Here is a 20,839-nt window from a genome sequence, read left to right as displayed (position 1 = left end):
AGGAAACTGTCACCATGATGGAAAACATGGGAGAAGGTGGGAGTCAGCTCCTCAGAGCCCAGTGCCCCAGCTGAGAGGTCAGGAGGAGGAGGAGGCCCTTGTGACCTTGGAAGCCAGAGCAGGACACCAAGGAGGGACCTTGGAGAAGGGAACGTGGAGGTGAGGCTTGTGGATTCAGCAGCAAACGAAGGGGTGGTGGTTAGAACGGTGACTGGAAGGACTGATCCCTCCTGTTGTATAACTCAGTTCCATGCTGCAGAAACACAAGTCTTTCCCAGACTACATTTCAGAGGCAAGGTTGAACTCAGGTGACTTATCTACCCCCTGCCCAATGAGCCAGAGACAGGTTTTATTTTTTTAAAGCATTTTAATAAAATTAACAAATAAATATTCTAAACTGTATAGGCTACAGGGACAAAGGGTAGAAGCTAGAGGGCCAGTCTTTCCTGCTCAGGCCCTCAAGTCCCCTTTAGAGAGACCCTGCTCTGGGCTGGTTTGGGGCTAGAACTGCTGACTTGGGGAGGCGGGGAGTGAACCCGGAATGGGTGATCTGGGCTCTTGCAAGCCATTCCTCTTTGTTGGTGTAGGGGAGGAGAGAAGAGGTCAAAGAAAGCAAGACCCTGCAAGAGGCATCCCAGTGACCCCCAGAAGTGACTGGGGTAAGGGGAGCGCTATCCTAGAAGGAGGGGGTGGGACGGAGGGGGCAGTGAAGCAGGGCGGTGAGCATGGCCAGTGGTGGGCTCCGGCCGCGGTTCTACCTGTGGCCACTCACTCTCGGACGTAGACCCTGGTGCACACAACGTCATCCGCCGTCATGGTCTGGAAGGACAGAAGTAGTTGTTAGCCTGAGAGGCCCCTGGGGTCCTGTGGCTTTGGAGAGGAGGGTTGAATGGAGGTACTCTGCTTGGCCTCCAGGTCCAAACCTGCTTCTTGGCTCAAGACCAATAGGCAGGAGCTGGTCCCAGAATGCCCAGGCATCGATGGAGGGAGGAGGCAACAGAGCCCCCGGGGCCCGTCCTCCTCCTCAAGCCAGGAAGATCTCCCTGAAGAACTGCTGGGATCCCTCAGTACATGCCCTTTGCTTGCATAAAAGGAACACCATTTCTAATTCACCCAGGGCACTGTATGGGATAGGGACACCTTAGTCAAGCAGTCCCATCAGGAGGGTGCGGAGTCCAGTCATGGTTGTTCTTGAGTCTTCTGCACCCTGAGGTCTCCCAGAGAATCTCAGAAGGTAGCGCTGGGTTTGCTATTAGTTGGGAGGAGGCAGGACTTACCAGGATCAGCTCCCCATCGTTGGTCAGTTCTCTGGTCCACGAGGTCTTGGGGCCCTCTCCCTTCAGGAGCTTCTGCTCACAGACCATTTTATTCTCACTCTCCCATTTCACCAGGCTCTGCAAGAGACAGGTGGCCAAGTGAGCTGGTCCCATAGCAGGGGCAATGCAGTGAGAAGGATAAGGGAGAGAGCCCCTTTCTAGCCCCCACCACTACCTAGGGATTTTCCCTACTGGGAACAGAGAGAAGCTAGGAGTTAACTGCTAGCCTGGAAAATGGCAGGTTGAGAGGCAGGGCAATGATGCCATGACCCTGGAGCCCCTCCTGGCACTCACCTTACAGGGCCTCCCATCCACAGTCTGCTCCTCAAACTCCTCCCCAACCTTGAAGTTAATCTCTGTGGTGCGCACGGTGGTGGAGGTTTTGATGTAGAAAGTGTCTCCCTCCTGTTTGATCTCCACTGTTGGCTTGGACGCTGCAGCCACAGCAATCTTCCTCAGCATCACATTCACCCCTGTGGGGAGAGTGGAGAGGCTCACCTTTTAGGGGGCTTTGGGCACCTCTCTCACACCCTCCCCATGAGACAGTTGGAGCAGGCTGATATGTGACTTGCTTGGGGTGGGTGTGTTGTGGGGTGCATCTGCCTGGTGCCTGGGTGTCTAAGAAGGTGCCTTGAAGGAGATGGTAGGCGGTGCAGCCCTGAAAGATGAGGGGGTTTAGGGAGGAGGGGGAGAGAGGCAGTGGCCTGCCCCTGGGAGTCCTGTTCCTAGCTGTGGCCCCACCTTATTGAGTCAGCAGGTCTGGATCAGGCTCCCCACGTCTCAGCTCTTCAGTCCCAGAATGCCCAGGGGCAGCTTCTTCCCAGCCCCCTACCCAACAAACATCCTGCTACTGGCTCCGGTTGTCTCTGTTTACTTCACTTTTGGCCTTTTGTCTACCCTGTTGACAGCTCATCAGAGTCACTGGGACTGTACCCCTGGCCAAGCACAGGCCAGGCCCCATCACTCATGTCCTGGGAAGTAGGAGCCATTTCCCTCTCTGTCCTGTCTACCCACCCTATCTAGTGCTAGATAGGTCTTCATTTGCCCAATTTCTGCCCCACAGCAACAAAAGAGAGCAGGGGCAGCTGCTTCCCTCTACAGAATGGTCAGCAGCCTGGGAAGACAGAGGCTCTGGAGTAAGGTACAGGAGGCTGTGATTTCCTCTTGGCTCAGCCCCCTTGCAGGCTGGGTGACCCTGAGCAAATGGCTTAACCACCCTGAGCCTTAGATTCCTCAATTGTAAAATGGAAATAACAGCTTCTTCAAAAGCCAATCAAGGTTGGGTACAGTGGCTCACACCTATAATCCCAGCACTTTGCAAGGCCAAGGCAAAAAGCCAGGGCTGGGCACGATTGCTCACACCTGTAATCCCAGCTACTCAGGAGGCTGAGGCAGGAGAATTGCCGAATTGCTTGAACCCGGGAGGCGGAGGTTGTAATGAACCGAGATCACACCACTACACTCCAGCCTGGGTGACAGAGAGAGACCGTGTCTCAAAAACAAAACAAAACAAAACAAAACAAAACAAAACAAAAGTCTAGGCGCAGTGGCTCACGCCTGTAATCCCAGCACTTTGGGAGGCCGAGGCGGGCGGATCACGAGGTCAAGAGTTTGAGACCAGCCTCACCAGCATAGTGAAACCCCGTCTCTACTAAAAATACAAAAATTAGTTGGGTGTAGTGGCGCACTCCTGTAATCCCAGCTACTTGGGAGGCTGAGGCTGGGGCAGGAGAATCACTTGAATCCAGGAGGTGGAGGTTGCAGTGAGCTAAGATCACACCACTGCATTCCAGCTTGGGCGACAAGGCGAGACTCCGTCTCAAAAAAAAAAAAAAAAAAAAACAAACAAACAAAAAAATGGCCAGGCGCAGTGGCTCATGCCTGTAATCCCAGCACTTTAGGAGGCCGAGGTGGGTGGATCATCTGAGGTTGGGAGTTTGAGACCAGCCTGACCAACGTGGAGAAACCTCATCTCTACTAAAAATACAAAATTAGCTGCGCATGGTGGCACATGCCCGTACTCCCAGCTACTCGGGAGGCTGAGGCAGGAGAATCGCTTGAATCCAGGAGGCGGAGGTTGTGGTGAGCCAAGATTGTGCCATTGTACTCCAGCCTGGGCAACAAGAGCAAAACTCTGTCTCAAAAAAAAAAAAAAAAAAAAAAAAAAAAAAGCCAATTGGGATGGTATGTGTTTAGGACTTAGCACACACAGTGCCAGGCATATGCTTAAGTTTTCAGGAAACAATAGCTATGATTGTTGGTATTATTTTTACTGATAAAAGGAAGGCAAAGGGTCAGGTGCCATGGCTCATGCCTGTAATCCCAGCACTTTGGGAGGCCGAGGCAGGAGGATTGCTTAAGCCCAGAAGTTTGAGACTAGATTGGGCAACATAGTTAGACCCTACCACTAAAAAAAAAAAAAAAAAAAGGAAAGCAAAAAGCTGGGGCTCAAAGCTCCCTGCATTAGGCACCCTGCTCATCTGCCCTTCTGGAAGACTCCCATACCCGTCCCCTCAAGGGAACCCCCTCTGCCGTGAGAAGAAGGGATAGAAAAGGAGACAAAGGAGACTGCCCTCCCCGTTCTGTGTGATGCGTCCCCTTCTTCAGGATCCCCCACTCCCCTCACAGGGTCCGGCTATCTCATTCAGCCTCTGTGGATTCAGACTCTCTGTGCACCTCCATATTCCATCCCAGATTGGACCCCTTCTCTCTGCTCCCCAGTTATTAACCGAAGTGGAGGAGATAGGAGACAGCACCCATCTGAAAGGAAGACGTGCAGAGCAGGGGGCCCCTCTGGATGGCCTCCAGGTCTAAGCTCCACACACCCACCTCACCTGGCCTGATCTGCCGCCCTGTCCTGGAGTACAGCCAGGGATGCACTAGGCGGGGGTGAAAGGGCCCTCTGCCAGGTAGCAGGATTTCCCTGCCCCTGATCTGGCCAACTCCCTGGACCTCCTCCAGACCTGGGTTCCTAGAGAAACAAATCCTCTTTCCCCTCAGCGCCAAAGCATACCTACCCTACTCCAAACAGAAGAGAGAGGGAGAAAGGAAGCCTTGCCCCGGGGGAGGCCAGGACCCCCATTGTTGGCTGCTGAACTCTTGGGTCTAGGAAGAAATGACAGGTCCCCAAGTCTTACTGAGATGGACCCTTGACTAGATCTAAGAGGGGTGTGCCAGGACCGAAGTTCCTGCAGAGGCAAGGCTGGGTTCAGAGGAGACATCCTTTCAGCGAGCCCCTGGTGCCTGTGGAGCTGGGGGCCCAGCTCAGCCGGCCTTAGCTGGCTCAAGACTGTGTTTGTCTAATGGATCTGTTTTTAATCTGCCCCCTGCAGGGCCTGAGGAGGGCACGTGGCTCAGAGAGACCCTGCAGGGAGGACAAACAGACTGAAGACAGACAGCAGGATTGGGGCCTTGAATCTTACTCTTCAGCTGGGGCGTGGGGGTGTACCAGGCCACCACCTCATCCACTGAGGACAGGGGCCAGAATCCAGAGACGATAAGGAGGGAGTGGCATCTAGGCTTTCCAAAGAGAAAATTTCTATCTTTTTGTCTTAAAGTTTAGCAAGGACAGAGCAAGGAAGACTGATATGACTCCAAGAAGTATTGTGGTTAGATCGCAGGAAGAACTAACGGCAAGGAATGATGGAGATCCCTGCTCTCTCTGCAGCATTCCAGACCCGTCTTAGATCCAGACTCACTCCTATAGTCCAGAGAGAGGGGTGCCCTCCCTCCCTACCCCCTCGCCCAACACAGCCCAACTACCGTCTCTCTGTTGAGTGCAGGAATTGAAGGCAGCAGGCCTGCCCTTACGCTCCCAGTGGCTGGGGTCCTTAACTAATGTCCATTTCTCCCCCAGAGTCCTCTCCCAGTCACCAGGTCCTGGCACTCTCCCCTGCCCCAGATGTCTAGCCCAGTTGGCCCAGAGGGCACACAGAAGGTGGGCTGGGAAAGTGGGAAGGGCAGTCTGGATTGACTTAGTTTTCCCCACCTTTGGCCAACACACCCAGTTGGGCTGCAGCTGATCTATGGTGGGGGGAAGTAGGTGGGAACCTAGATTTTTGGAAATGTGGGATTGGGGTTTCACACGAAATCATTTGTTGAAATCCAAGAAAGTGATAATTATCCCTAGCGATTTTAGAACTCTGGAGCTGCTCGCTGTATGAAAATACTTGTCTCACAGATGGGGGGTGGAGAGAGCAGAGTGGAAAGTGCAGAGGGGGAGGAAAGTGGGGTTCAGGGGGCGCTGGGGCAGCAGATCACCTCGTAGGCAGAGCTGGGCGCCGAGGGGTAATGAGACTGCCCTGGGGATTGGGTTACCAAGGCGGGCACCGGGAAGGAGATTGGAATGTCTCCGAGCGGCTGGGCAGGTAGGGAACCGGGCTCCCAGTCTGGATGCAGGGTTCGTGGCTCCACCAGCCCGCAGCTTCTGAACTGCAGAGACCCAGGTGCCTCGGCCGGCCGAGTCCGGCCGCTGAGGCCAGCCTCCCCTTCCCCCAGAGGCCAACCTCGCGCTTCTGGTTTCTACGCGATTCACAGGCCGTGAGTCACCGCAGTGTTGGCACCGGTGGGCCCCCGCAGGAGAAAGCGGGATTTAGGCGTCGTGCCCAGCGCCCCGGGACCCGGACGCCTGGCACGTTTTTCGGGGATGCAGGCTCCCAGTGTCTCACGCCCTGATTGTGGTCCCGCTTTCTTTCTCATCCCCAACTTGGAGGACTCCAGAGCCCCCCTTGCCCCACCTGGGCCCTCGAACATTTCCTTACCCAGCACTTTGAGCAATTCCTCGAAGTTTTCCGATCGGATGATTTTCCAGTTGCCAGAGAAGTTGGGCATGGTGGCGGCGCAGGAGGCGGTCCCCGTAGACCCCTAGGCTGGAGCAGTGGACACTGTCTTTTAGTCAAAAGAGACGTCGCCGTCCCCGGGTCGTTAGGTTCTGGAACCAACACACGTCCAGGGACAACCCCAAAGCTGGCCTGGGCTCCCGCGCGGACAGCTTTTATACCCTGTACGGAACCGCCCCAGCCCAGGATTGAAGTGGCCCCGCCTCCCGCTCCGCCCTCCCCCCACCTGGGGGGCCCGGCGCCCCCGCCACCAACCTCTGGATCTAGCCCGTGTGTGGGTCCAGGCTTCTCTGGGGACCGAGATAGCCTTCTCCTGCGCTAGTAAGTGGATGGGGAAGCGGACGCAAAGCCAGCACTTGAATTGCGCTCTCCGCCGTGGCGGGGGGAACCAGCTGCGGGCGCAGATGCTCAGGGCTCGTGTATGGCTGTCCCCCACCCGAGTTCCTCACGTCTCGCCTGTTCCCCACCCATCCCCAACCTGACTCGGTGCATTCAACTCCTTGACGCCGGACACCTGGCGACCCCACCCGCAGGCGGACCCCAGATCTTGAGCCGTAGCTGGCCCTGGCTCCATTGAAGCCTGAACTGGATCCAGTGGGACCACTCCGTGCTCAGAGAGGGGCTGGGGAGCTGCGGGGTTCCGGGGGTTAGGGATCTAAGTGAGGCAACGGCGCCCCCTGCTGGAACAACTCGGAGAGGCTGGGCGGGGGCGGCACGGTCCCCCCCACCCCTCCATCCTGCTTCGGGCTCACGCAGGGCCTGGGGACTCTGGAAGTAGTCGCCAGGCGACTCGCTCCCCTTAATGCGCTGGGCGGACATTGAAGGGTTAAGCAGGAGCCTAGGGCGCGAGGCTGGGAGGGCAGAGGTCACAGCCAATCACTTGACGCGAGGTCTTTATTAAAACGCTTTCTCTGTCGCTTCACTCCCCAGACCCCGAGGGGTTCTCAGTAGGCGGAAGGGAGGGAGGCGGGGACAGAGGCGCGGAGCCCTGGCGAGCTGCGCCGCCACCTAGATAGGCGGGAGGATGGGTGCCGCGGGAGAAGGCGGAGCAGGGTCTCAGGTGTCACCATCCTGAGCTGTAAAACGGGCGGAAGGAGCGACCTCCCCTCCCTTGGACAGCGGCTTTGAAACGGGAGATCAAAGAGGGTGGGAGGAGGGCACAGCTTCCTGCAGAGACCCGAGTGGGAGTGGGCGAGACCCCGGTGGAGATGGCAGGGAGACGGAGAAACAGAAACGGAGGTCAGGCGGGGAGCCTCGGAGACAGGCCTGGGACCCGAGGCCGGAAACCGCAGAGGAGCGAAGCCTGGCGGGATGCAGTGATTGGACCCAAAGGAACCGTCCCTGCCTGTCCAACGCGGGGGGCCCTTCGGCCCAGTGGCCCTGAGCGAACCGATGCACGTGGCCCCGCTGCATCCCATCCCCCACCCTCCCCAGACTCTCCCTCCCAGCTCCTTCTGAGGCGGGAAGAAAAACCCCACATCTGGTCCCAGCCCTGGGTCCCTGCCCTGGCCCCTCCTCGCCAGCGTGGCCAAGGGTGGAGCAGGCAGTCGCTCTCAGATCTCTGAGCCCTTATGCTTAGAACCTAGGAGCGATCTGGGGAGTTGGGGGCTTTGGTGGGAGCTGGGGAGGAGTCCGGAGGCAGATGACCAAAGGAGAGGGGCCAGAGTGACCTCAGCATTGAGAACTGAAGGCTGGAGAATGTATTGGGGGGTCGGGCCTCCGGGTTGCAGAGAGGGAAATCTGCAGAAATGGGTGGGTGAGAAAATAAAGCAGCTCGGCTGACTGGGCAGCAGGAGGGATGGAGATTCCACTGCAGAAAGGACTTCTCTATGGGGCCCCGCCTGCAATAGCCAACAAACTGAGATTTGAAGAAGGGAGCTGAATACTTCAGCCTGGGTTTAGGGGTCCAGGTTTTGTGTGGGAGAGCTTATTTGGGGGTGTTTGGGAGGCCTGGGCTTCTGGAAGGAAGAAGGCAGCAGCAGGTCAAGGAGCTCTCTGAGGAAGGACAGACAAAAGCAGAGGTGGTGGAAGGAAGCGGGGTGGGGCGGGGTGGGGGGTTCCCTGGGAAGTGCTTAGGGCCTGGGGTTGCAGGCACAGCCCGAGCTCCTCCCCCATCCTCCCTGCTCAGCAATGCTGTAGGTAAGGGAGGGGGATTAGGCTCTGACAGTGAAATCAGGCTCCTGGCCAAAGGGATGAGGAGAGGCTAGAGGAGGGAACATGGTGGTAACCAGATTCCTGCTGCTCCTCCTTCCCTTCACTGCCCCCTGCCTCCCCCACCCAGGTCATTTCATCCATCTCCACGCCACCAGCCCTCTTGAGCCCCCAGCCGGAAGCGCCCAGCCTCCTGCTCAGTAGGCATCCCTCCTCCTGCACAACAAAAGGATAAGTGCACTCTCCCCACTAGCCTTGTGAGTGACTAAGGATGTTAAAACCTCACCCAAAAGATGGTTACCAGGATGCAGGGACAGAGTTCATAGGAGGGGGTGATTGGCCCCTCGATGCTAGAGCAGGGGAGCACAGGCTGGATGGCTTGGCTGAGGCTGCTGGGGAGGCTGGAGCCAGGCAGTGGGGCTCCCTGGGGTGGGGGCAGGGAGACCTGGGCCCACTCCCCTCTCCTCACTTCCCCACTCCCCCCACCAGCCAACTGGCCATGATTTCCAAAGAGACAGAAGTAAGACAAAGGGAAGTCGGGCTGGGAGAGGAATTCTTTCCAGATGTGAGCATTTGCGGTTTGGCAGCTCTGGGCCTGAGCTCCAGCTCCAGCCCCAGCACCCCAACCCTGGCTGAGGGAGGTGGGTAGGGGGTCTAAGCAGGGTGCTGAATAGCTGAGGCTGAGGTCTCAGCCTCTAGCAGCCCTGTTACCCCAGGGAGCAGCAGGCATGGAGGGTGCTTAGGGAAGATGCTAGGGAAGGGGACTCGGGGAGGTGGAGGGGTGGGAGATGAGAGAGTGGAGGGGCCTGGGGAAGGGGACTAACCGAGGAGGATGGAGATGCCTAGAGGCAAGGAGCAGGGGCTAGGACCCTGGAACCAGGCAATGGGGAGGAGCTGCAGCCCTCATCAGCCACTCAGTCACAAACAACTGGCTTTAATTTCCCGCTGGGATCAATAAGGAGAAGGAATTTCCCAGTGCCTGTGGCCTTTTAATTATGACCAAATCTGCTACAGATCTGCCCAGGGTGACCCCTTGCAGGAGCTTTGGTCATAACCCTCTTGGGGCCCCCCCAGGAATTTGGAGACGCAGTGAGGGGAGGGTGCAAAGTTGATGAGAAAAGCTGGGGGGAGCAGAGGTGGGGCAGGTAGGGGTGGAGTGAGGAGGAAACAAGCTCGAGAGACTTAGGAGAGCAACATTCTGGGACTTTGTTCCACGGTGGTGTGGCTAAAAGGAAGGTGGCTGGTCTTACACCTGAAGGAATAGAGATGGGCAGGAGAGGGCTCCTGGATGGTGAAGAGTGTGAGTGGGTATAGATGTGTGTATAACTGAGGGGTCTAGGACTTGGGGAGAGGAGAACCCCCTCTCCTCTCCATTACTTCTTGAGGCTAGCAGGGAGAAGGAGTGACCACCCAGCCCAGCCGCTGGAGAGGGAAGGGTTGACTGGAGATGGGAAGTGTGGGAGAGTGATTAAGCCCCCACCCTCACCCCTAACTGGGACCATGGAGATTCTCTGGCCAAATTCAGCATTTGGAGAAGAACCTCACCCTGGGCAGTGTTACTGCATCTGTTGGGTCAGAGAGTTTGTTGGCTGGAACGCATGTAGAAATTAAACCCAGGTGGGGCTAGACACCTGGATCTCTGCTACTCCGTGTAGGGGCAGCAATGAATTCAGGACTTCTACAGAATGCAGGGAAGTCTGAGAGTAGAAGACAGGGGCTGGGAGCAGCTGGGGCAAGAGTTCTGTCTCGTGGCCACCCTGAGCCCTGAGGATTCCACTTAGCACAGAGCACAGACTCAGGCAGGTTGCCCCCGAGTCTGGCCTGATCCTTGGTACAGAGAAGAGTGCTGCTTTCTTTTCTCTCTGGGTTCAGGGGCCCAGCCCTTTTCAAGACTGAGAAGGCCAGGCTCTGATTTGCCCCAAATGAAATTGTCCTCACAGCAGGATAAATAGGAGTTAGGCCTGAAAAAAGTTCCCAGCAAACTGAATTGCAAGCAGGGAGAAGGGTCAGAAATCTAGAAAGGAGGCAACTCATTTCCCAGAAACATTTGGATGCAGGAGAGAGATCGCAAAAACTAGGGATGATTAGGGTAGAGAATCCTGAGTGACCTGGGTAAAGGGGCAGCTGGACCCAAAGTCAGGGGATGACAGTAACCTCCAGGGCTAGCCCTGAGGCCTGGCAAAGAGAGGCAGATGTGGCCCAGTAGGGTCAGGACCACAGACTGGGAGGAGGGGACTGACCAGGATTACAGTCAGATAAGGAGAGGGTCTGTGCAGCATCCAGGTGGCCAGGCGGTGCCTCTGACTGTGACAATAGGCATTATAGGCAGACCAGGGAGGATCTGCACAGCGCCAAGGCGGTGCCTCTGTTGTTCTTGGCTCTGCCACCTCATTCCCAGCTCCAGCTGCCAACGCTTTCCTCAGGGCTGGGCTGGGCTAGGCTGCTGAGCCGCGGGAAGGGAGAGGGAGGAGGTGGGGATGCACTGGTTGAGGACTTGTCCAGACTGGGTTTCAGTTCCCTGGATGGAGAAGTCAGTCTACGCCATGACTTGACCTGCAGTTAAACTCCTCTTGGCTTTTAAGATCCAGTTTCTAGGGCTGGACCCCTCCACCACTCCCACCCTTCACCCTGTACTGGCCTCTTAACCCCTGGTAGTCCAGGGCAGGAGGCCAAAGGTGTAGCCATGGCAAGTTTGGCAAGCTGAACACATGGGTTCACGTGGCACCTAGGAGAAGTGGCCAGCCCTAGACCAGGTGCACAACCAGCATGCAGCCTCCAACCCTGCCACTGTGGTCCAGGGCACTAGACCTGGGGAACACAGGCCACGTCTCAGATGCCTCCTCTCCCACCCTCTGAGGATGGGAAATAGAAGATCCAGGGTCTGGGCACCTTCACCTTCCCCCCACCCCCTGGCACTGAGATGATCTGGAGTTTCTGGAGGAAGAAGCAAAAGGCTGGGTGGGGAGTGTGCTGCAGGCAGGGTGGTCACTGGGCCAGATAACTGGATTCTGAGATTGAAGAGGAAAGAGGCAAGAGGAGAGGAGAAAGGCAAGGTCCTGGAGAAGAGGAGACTGAGAGGGGTGCAGGTCTGGGTTTTGAGGTTCTAGGTGGGGACAGAAAGAGGATTTTGGACTCACTGTCCCTAGGAGGCAGGGTAGGAGGGGCTAGTGGCTCAGCTTCAGGAAGGGGGTCAGCCAGCTTGCGCAGAACTCCTCTCCAAGGCTCCTTGGGGCTCCCATTTCCCTCCTCTCAAGTCCCCAAATGCAGCTCTTGTCTCCAGACAGTGGGACCCAGCAGTCTATCCCCCAGCCTGCTTCCTAGGGACCTGTGGAAACCAGCTCTCCCAGGGGTTCCTGGGGGGAGGCTGGGGTCCCAGAAGTTGAGAAATAAGGACCAGCTTCCCCAACCCCTGGGCACTTCCTGCTGCAGACCAGACCCAGGACTGAGGGCCGGGCAGGCCCTTTCCTTGGGGCCAGTGAGTCAGACTCCTGGGAGATAGTCAGAGGTGTTGGGGGATTTAAGCAAAATACAGGAGGGCCCCAGGAGCCCAGATTCCTGGTCCCCGCCCCCACCCTCCCATCTTGAACTGGCAGGGAATTAAGAAGGGATACAAGAGTTCAGAGTCTGGCCTCTTAGCCAGGCTAGGGCCTTGTCCTTCCAATGACCCCCTACCCCCACCCCTCTTTATAGCAGGGCTGAGAGATGGGCGGGCGGGGGAGGCCCCAGTCTGACCTAGTCCTAATGGTTTTCTCTGGGCAGCATGAACAAAATGGGAAAAAGATGTGTGAGGTGGGAAGCTCTGATTTCCTTTCCCCTGCAGGCGCCAGCTCTGGAAAATGTTAGCTGTCAAAGAAAGAGAGACTGAACAGTCTCCCACTTCCCCCTCCCCAGTACTCCTACCCCATCCCATCCGCCAGGGCCCCCCAGCCTGCCTGGATTCCCAAAGGGCACTGAGCTAAGGCCTGTAAATTTCAGAGTTAACCAGGCTGAGAATGCAAATCCGCCTCAGGAAGCCCCCAACCTCTCCCTGCCTGTGATTCCTCTAACAACTTGGAGCTAGGTATCCAAGTGGGTGCTTTGGAACTTGAGGATCCACAGGGACACATCCCTGGGGGATCAAAGGAGCCAGCAGCTCCTGAATTTCACAGCTGCCAAACTCCTGCCACAGTCTCAGCCCCCTAAATCCCAGAGCTCAGGGACTGTCAGTGCCAGGTTTCCAGGTTTCCAGATGATCTGGGTATTTGTTTGTTTGTTTGAGACAGTCTCACTCTGTTGTCCAGGCTGGAATGCAGTGGCACAATCGTAGCTCACTGCAGCCTCAAACTCCTGGGCTCAAGTGATCCTCCCACCTTAGCCTCCTGAGTAGTTGGGACTACAGGCATGCACCACCATGTCCAGCTAACTTAAAAAATTTGTTTTTTTGTAGAGATGGGGTCTCGCTATGTTGCCCAGGCTGGTCTCAAACTCCTGGCCTCAAGCAATCCTCCCACCTCGGCCTCTCAAACCGTTGAGATTACAGGCAGACATGAGCCACTGCACCTGGCCTGATCTGGCTATTTGGTGGATCAGTCTTCCCACTGAGCCCACAGTAACTATCCTAGAGAGGGAGCCCGCCAGATCCAGGACACTCACTGGGTGCACCTTTCTTGTTGCTTGAGGGCACTTATGGTCTGTGTGGGCCAAATCTCCTCATAAGCTATCTGACCTTCAGGTGCTGGTCTCCCAGGAGTCCCAGGGAATTGATTCCAAAGCTGGGAAGAGGCAGTCCCTGCGGTAGAGTGGAGAGAGAGAGAGAGAGCGCGTATGCATGTGCACATGTGGCTGAGGAAGCCACCAGAATACTCTGTCCTTACCCCAGTCCTGGCCCCTTCGTTCTCACCTGAACTCCACCCTCCTGCAATTCAGGAAACGTCCCCAAGAACTACCCATTCTGCCAGCCCAGCTGGGAGAGCCAGCCACAGCCTTGGGTCTAGCAGTGCAGGCTGGACTGTCTGCCTCTGCCTCCCTATCGGCCCTGGTGTGGGTTCCCTCTCCCTCCCCAGCTCCCAGGGCAGGGACAGTCAGTTGCCTTCTTCCTCCTTCGGTTATGGTTTGGATCCCTTTCATGAAATCTTTCCAAAGAAGCGACCAAGCAAGATTCCACAGGGTGCAAGGGAGTAAAGGACCTGACTTTTAAGGAAGCTGCCTCTGGCCTCGGGGAACTAGATGATTGATGATTTACATTTCTGGTGCCGCTATGAGCTCTGGCAGGCAGGGTCAGGGTCACAGGCGTGGGCCTGGGAAATGAGTGGCACTTACTCTGGGCCCAGCACTGTGCAAGAGTTTCCATATGGTGTCCTGGGTGTGTCTGATTCCAAAGCTTTGCTTTTAAACACTTCAGAATGGAATTTGGTTGAGCCTGGAAGAGGATTAAGGTGTGCTTGTCTTTCCACGCCAAATTCTTAAAAATACCTTCTCTCTCCACACTTCCCCACCTCTCCAAATCCTATGCATTGTATGTACTCTTTGAAAGAAAGCATAGAGGCTGGGCGTGGTGGCTCACCCTGTAATCCCAGCACTTTGGGAGGCCGAAGGGGGCAGATCATCTAAGGTCGGGAGTTCGAGACTAGCCTGACCAACATGGAGGAACCCCGTCTCTACTAAAAAATACAAAATTAACTGGGCATGGTGGCACATACCTGTAATCCCAGCTACTTGGGAGGTGGAGGCAAGAGAATCGCTTGAACCCAGGAGGTGGAGGTTGCAGTGAACCGAGATGGCGCCACTGCACTCCAGCCTAGGTGACAGAGTAAGACTCTGTCTCAAAATAAATAAATAAGTACCTAAAATAAAATAAAATAAAAATAAAGTGGAGAGGCCAGCTAGGTGCGGTGACTCACGCCTGTAATCCCAGCACTTTGGGAGGCTGAGGCGGGGGGATCACTAGATCAGGAGTTCAAGACCCGGCTGGCCAACATGGTGAAACCCCGTCTCTACTAAAAATACAAAAATTAGCTGAACGTGGTGATGCGTGCCTGTAATCCCAGCTACTCAGGAGGCTGAGGCTGAGGCAGGAGAATCGCTTGAACCTGGGAGGCGGAGGTTGCAGTGAGCTGAGATTTTGTGCCATTGCACTCCAGCCTGGGCAACAAGAGCGAAACTCTGTCTCAAAAAAAAAAAAAAAAAAAATGGCCATTGTGTGGTAGCTCCTGCCTGTAATCCCAGCACTTTGGGAGGCTGGGGCAGACAGATCACCTGAGGTCGGGAGTTTGAGACCAGCCTGGCCAACACGGTGAAACCCTGTCTCTACTAAAAATGCAAAAATTAGCTGGGCGTGGTAGCAGATGCATGTAATCCCAGCTATTTGGGAGGCTGAGGCAGGAGAATCACTTGAACCTGGGAGGCTGAGGTTGCAGTGAGCCAAGATCATGCCATTGCACTCCAGCCTGGGCGACAGAGCGAGTCTCTGTATCAAAAATAAATAAATAAATAAATAAATAAATAAATAAAAAGGAGAGTGACACAGCCCTGGCTGAGGCAATTATCTCTGGCTAGGAGAGCTCAGAACTCTTTAGTCTTCTCAATTCTTCCTATGCCTTGGTTGTCCTCTTAGAAATCCCCTCCCCCAAATTCTTTTTTTTTTTTTTTGAGATGGAGTCTTACTCTGTCACCCAGGCTGGAGTGCAGTGGTGTGGTCTTGGCTCACTGCAACCTCCACCTCCTGTGGTCAAGTGAATCTCCCGCCTCAACTTCCCGAATAGCTGAGATCACAGGAGTGCGCCACCATGCCCAGCTAATTTTTGTATTTTTCATAGAGACAGGGTTTTGCCGTGTTGGCCAGGCTGGTCTCGAACTCCCAACCTCAGGCGATCCACCCGCCTCAGCCTCCCAAAGTTCTGGGATTACAGGCAGAAGCCATCAGGCCCAGCCACCTCCCCCAAATTCATTTTTTTTTTTTCGAGATGGAGTCTCACTCTTGTCGCCCAGACTGGAGTGCAATGGCGCGATCTTGGCTCACTGCAACCTCCACCTCCCAGGTACAAGTGATTCTCCTGCCTCAGCCTCCCGAGTAGCTGGGATTACAGGCGCACACCACCACACCTGGCTAATTTTTGTATTTTTAATAGAGACGGGGTTTCACCATGTTGGTCGGGCTGGTCTCGAACTCCTGACCTCATGATCTGCCCGCCTCGGCCTCCCAAAGTGCTGGGATTACAGGCGTGAGCCACCACGCCTGGCCTCCCCCAAATTCTTTAAGGCTCATGCCATGTGCTCATTGCGTCTTCTCCTCCTTTGCTGCATCTGTGCAGCTCAGGTCACTGCATGTCTAGCTCAGCTCCCAATCTTTCTCTGCTTCTAATCCTGCAGCCACCAATGCACCTTCAATACTTACTCAACATGAATGCCAACTACTTTGTCTCCATCCTGTTTGACACTGGCCTCTGGACCCACACCCCGTCCTTCCATTGTAGCCTACACAGCCCAACCATGTAAACTCTCCCTTTCTACATTTGGGCTGCCAAGTGATGCTTTTTTTAAAAGAAAAAAAAAATCACAACCAGCTTGCAGTGCTCCTGCAAATTCAGTTTCTGACAAATCAGGAACTCAACATTGTTCAGCAGCCCTTCCTTAAGTTCTTGGTCAGCTCACTCTCCTGTTCTTCTTGAAGCCCTCTCCAAGCTGTCTTTATTCTTTTCAAGTTCATGACCCATTGGCTTTCCCCTCACTCAGCAGACCACTCTGCCTCCAACTGAATGAGGTTAAGGTCTCTAGGTGATAATCACTTTATTCCACCACCACTCAGAAACATATTTATCTGCCCTTACCCTTTCCTCTTTCCTTTCTTTCCCAGAAGATAAGGTGTCCTTACTGCTGGCCAAGGCTAAGCTTGGGATCCCTCCTGTCTGTACTTTCAGGATCTGCTGGAGCATTCATTCACCTGCCCCTTGCCCAGCCACATTATGATCCACTGGCTCTATCCCTCAGTATCTTCAGGCCTCTGCTCCTACAGCGACCCTCACCTGCTCCCTCCAGAACCAAGAAAGAGCAGTCCACACCCACTTCTCTCCTTCCCCACTTCCAGTTTATCCTCCAACCCACTGCAATTGAGCTTTTTGTTACCTTCCCAACTCCCACCCCAGACATTGTGCAGAGGAAGGGCTACAACAGACCCCTTTGTTTGTTCTTACCTTACCTTAACTTACTGACTTCTCCATGAAGTCTGATCTCCTTCCTGGAAAGTCTCCTTCTTGGTTGTCCTCTTACCTGTCTGGTAGCTCTCTCTTAGGCCTCTCTACCTCCAGAAGCCTGTAAGTCCAGGTGTTCCCCAAAACTCTGATTTTGACCTGCTGCCCTTCTTCTTCTTTTTTTTTTTTTTTTGAGATGAATGGAGTCTCACTCTGTCACCCAGGCTGGAGTTCAGTGGTGCCATCTCAGCTCACTGCAACCTCTGCCCCCCGGGTTCAAATGATCCTTCTGCCTCAGCCTCCTGAATAGCTGGGATTACAGGTGTACACCACCATGCCCAGCTTATTTGTGTTTTTAGTGGAGACAGAGCTTCACCATGTTAGCCAGGCTGGTCTTGAACTCTTGACTTCAAGTGATCTGCCCGCCTCAACCTCCCAAAGTGCTGGGATTACAGGTGTAAGCTACTGCACCGGGCCAACCTTCTGGTCTTCTTTATATACCTTTCCTGGAAGACTTCATCCCAATCCAAGTCTTCCATCCCCCTGCTACCCTGTTGTCTTTGAGCCTTAGTTTCTAGCCCCAGATCTCTTTGCTATGCCAAGCTCCAGTCTAGTTATCCAGCTGCTGGCTGGATATCTTCAGACAGCTCAAAGTCAACCCAATAGAATACCTAACACATCTTCAAAACCTGCAGTTCTTTCCAGCATATTCTCTATGTTGGTGAGTGGCACCACTACTGTCTACTCAACCTCATTCAGAAATATCAAGTCAACCATTTTTTTTTTTTTTTTTTTGAGACGGAGTTGTGCTCTTGTTGCCCAGGCTGGAGTGCAATGATGTGATCTCGACTCACTGCATCCTCTGCCTCCCGGATTCAAGCGATTATCCTGCCTCAGCCTCCTGGGTAGCTGAGATTACAGGCATGCGCCATCACGCCCGGCTAATTCTGTATTTTTAGTAGAGATGGGGTTTCTAGGCTGGGTGCGGTGGCTCACGCCTGTAATCCCAGCACTTTGGGAGGCCGAGGCGGGAGGATCACGAGGTCAGGAGATCAAGACCATCCTGGCTAATATGGTGAAACCCCATCTCTACTAAAAATACAAAAAATTAGCCTGGCATGGTGGTGGGCACCTGTAGTCCCAGCTACTCGGGAGGCTGAGGCAGGAGAATGGCGTGAACCCGGGAGGCGGAGCTTGCAGTGAGCCGAGATCGTGCCACTGCACTCCAGCCTGGGCGACAGAGCGAGACTCTGTCTCAAAAAAAAAAAAAAAAAAAAGGGTGGGGAGGGATAGCGTTAGGAGATATACCTAATGCTAAATGACGAGTTAATGGGTGCAGCACACCAGCATGGCACATGTATACATATGTAACTAACCTGCACATTGTGCACATGTACCCTAAAACTTAAAGTATAATAATAATAAAATAAAATAAAAAGAAAAAATAAAAAAGGAAAAAAAAAAAAGAGAGATGGGGTTTCTCCATGTTGGTCTGGATAGTTTCGAACTCCTGATCTCAGGTGATCCACCTGCCTCGGTCTCCCAAAGTGCTGGGAGACCGTGAGCCACCGTGCTCGGCTCAAGTCAACCTTTAATCTCTTGCCTTGATCTCTATCTTATTGAGTCTACCTCCTCAGTGATGCTCAGATGCATCCTCCCGCTTTATTGATTGAGGCCTCCATCATTGCTTATACAAATTATCCCAACAGAATTCATCTCTCAGGCCTTCTTCAATCCAGCTTCCATTTGGTTGCCAGCAACATCTTCCAAAAAAACCACAGATCTGCTCAGATCACTGCCCTGCTTGAAATCCTTCAATGACTTGGGATGGCACTTGGCACAGTGCACTGAAAATAGTTTACTGGTTTCTCTTCTTCAGGTTGCTGTAAGCAACTCAGGGGCAAAGACAATGCCCATTTCCCTAGTGCCTAGCACAATGCCTAATACACAGCAGGTGCTTAATAAATATTTCAGTGGAAAGATTCCAAGTCTCACCAGATGCCACTTGCATGTGTTAACAGAAGAGCAGGGCAGTGGTTAAGAGCAGAGACTTCAGATTGGCAGACTTGGGAAGTCTGAGTGCCAGCATCGCCAACCTCCAGCTATTTGGCCTGGGAAAGATTTCTTATCTTTTGTCAACCTGTTTCCTCAATTGTTAAATTACAATACCACCTACTTTACAGAGACTGAGATAACGCGTCTTTTTATTTATTTTATTTATTTTTTTTTGAGACAGTCTTGCTCTGTCGCCCAGGCTGGAGTGCAATGGCATGATCTCGGCTCACTGCAGCCTCCGCCTCTGGGTTCAAGTGATTCTCGTGTTTCAGCCTCTCAAGTAGCTGGAATTGCAGGCGTGCACCACCACACCTGGCTAATTTTTTTGTATTTTTAGTAGAGATGGGTTTCTCCATGTTGGTCAGGCTGGTCTTGAACTCCTGGCCTCAATCATACACCTGTCTTGGCCTCTCAAAGTGCTGGGATTACACGTGTGAGCCACTGCACTGGGCCAAGATATTGCATCTAAAGGGGTTAGCACAGTGGCTGGCACAGAGAAGCACTCAATAAATGGTTGTCATTATTATTATTATTTTTTTTATTATTATTTTTTGAGACGGAGTCTCACTCTGTCGCCCAGGCTGGAGTGCAGTGGTGTGATATCGGCTCACTGCAAGCTCCGCCTCCCAGGTTCACGCCATTCTCCTGCCTCAGCCTCCCGAGTAGCTGGGACAACAGGCGCCCGCCACCACGCCCGGCTAATTTTTTGTATTTTTAGTAGAGACGGGGTTTCACTGTGTTAGCCAGGATGGTCTCGATCTCCTGACCTCGTGATCCACCAGCCTTGGCCTCCCAAAGTGCTGGGATTACAGGCATTAGCCACAGAGCCCGGCCTATTATTATTATTGATGATAGCAACCATCAGTTAAATATCAAGATTAGAAAAAAATCCCAGGATTTTGGCACTAGAACCATTAAGATCAAGTGACTTACTCATGTCACAAATTTAGTAAGTGGCAAAATCAAGTTTGGAACCCATTATCAATGCAAAGTAACTTCTTTAAGCTGTCAGCTCTTTGGTGAAAGTGCTTTGTGACCTACGTTACACCCAGACTGTGGATTCAGGATATTCATAGAGGTACCTGGCATATCACATTCTTAGGTATTTGTCTCTCTAAACTTGAACTTGGACTAATGTGCCTTGGGGCAAGTTTGTAATTACAGTACTGTTGATCTTTCCTATTGTCCACTGTAATTATCTATTAAACTAGTAATCAAATGATTCCTCCTTGGAGCCTTCCCTAGATAACTTTTTTTTTTTTTTTTTTTTTTTTGAGACGGAGTCTTGCTCTGTTGCCCAGGCTGGAGTGCAGTGGCATGATCTCGGCTCACTGCAACTTCCGCCTCCTGGATTCAGGGGATTCTCCTGCCTCAGCCTCGCGAGTAGCTGGGATTACAGGCAGGTGCCACCATGCCTGGCTAATTTTTGTATTTTTAGTAGAGACGGGGTTTCACCATGCTGGCCAGGCTGGTCTCAAACACCTGACCTCGTGATCCGCTGGCCTCGGCCTCCCAAAGTGCTAGGATTACAGGCGTGAGCCACGGTGCCCAGCCTTTTTTTTTTTTTTTTTTTTGAGATGGAGTCTCGCTCTGTTGCCCAGGCTGGAGTGTAGTGGCTCGATCTTGGTTCACCACAACCTCCGCCTCCTGGGTTCAAGCGATTTTCCTGCCTCAGCCTCCTGAGTAGCTGGGACTATGGGCATGTGCCACCATGCTCAACTAATTTTTGTATTTCTAGTAAAGACAGTGTTTCACTACGTTGGCCAGGCTGGTCTCGAACTCCTGACCTCATGATCCACCCACCTCGGCCTCCCAAAGTGCTGGGATTACAGGCATGAGCCACCGTGCCTGGCCAAGCACTGGTTCTTAAGGGCAGAGAGATGAGTAGTGCTAAAGCCTGAAATCTCAAAATACATGCTCCCTTCCCCGTTTGAGAACTACTTTAAGTGAAGTTTTAGACTATCACAAGTATGTTCAGCAGGATATGTTCTTACACTCTTGTCTTTTCCTAGTCTCACTTGTAGCAGAGGGTCTTTTAGTATTAGAAAACTTCATTATGCCATGAAAAGAATATTACTAGCAAAAGCTTACATGTTGTCATGCATTTGCTCCACTCTGAAAGACCTCAGGTTTTTTTTTTTTTTTTTAGACAGAGTTCTCACTCTGTTGCCCAGGCTGGAGTGGAGTGGAGTTCAGTGGCACAGTCTTGGCTGACTGCAACCTCTGCCTCCCGAGTTCAAGCTATCCTCCTGCCTCAGCATCCTGAGTAGCTAGGAATACAGGTATGTGCCTCATGTGCCGGGGATTTTTTTGT

The 20,839-nt window shown here is 53.5% G+C and overlaps 1 protein-coding gene across 1 annotated transcript; it reads right to left on the bottom strand.

The window, feature by feature from the left end:
* Window positions 1-347: 347 nt before the first annotated feature.
* On the bottom strand, window positions 348-6,344 carry CRABP2 (cellular retinoic acid binding protein 2). Its single transcript, XM_054497079.2, has 4 exons — window positions 6,077-6,344; window positions 1,611-1,789; window positions 1,278-1,394; window positions 348-819 (listed from the first exon to the last, which is right to left on the bottom strand). Exons 1-4 carry the CDS (start codon window positions 6,144-6,146, stop codon window positions 769-771), a joined length of 417 nt encoding a protein of 138 aa, XP_054353054.1. The 5' UTR covers window positions 6,147-6,344; the 3' UTR covers window positions 348-768.
* Window positions 6,345-20,839: the final 14,495 nt, after the last annotated feature.

Source organism: Pongo pygmaeus, chromosome 1 (genome assembly GCF_028885625.2).
Source record: "Pongo pygmaeus isolate AG05252 chromosome 1, NHGRI_mPonPyg2-v2.0_pri, whole genome shotgun sequence".
In the NCBI taxonomy this organism is placed as follows: Eukaryota; Metazoa; Chordata; class Mammalia; order Primates; family Hominidae; genus Pongo; species Pongo pygmaeus.
This window is presented reverse-complemented; position numbering and strand designations above follow the sequence as displayed.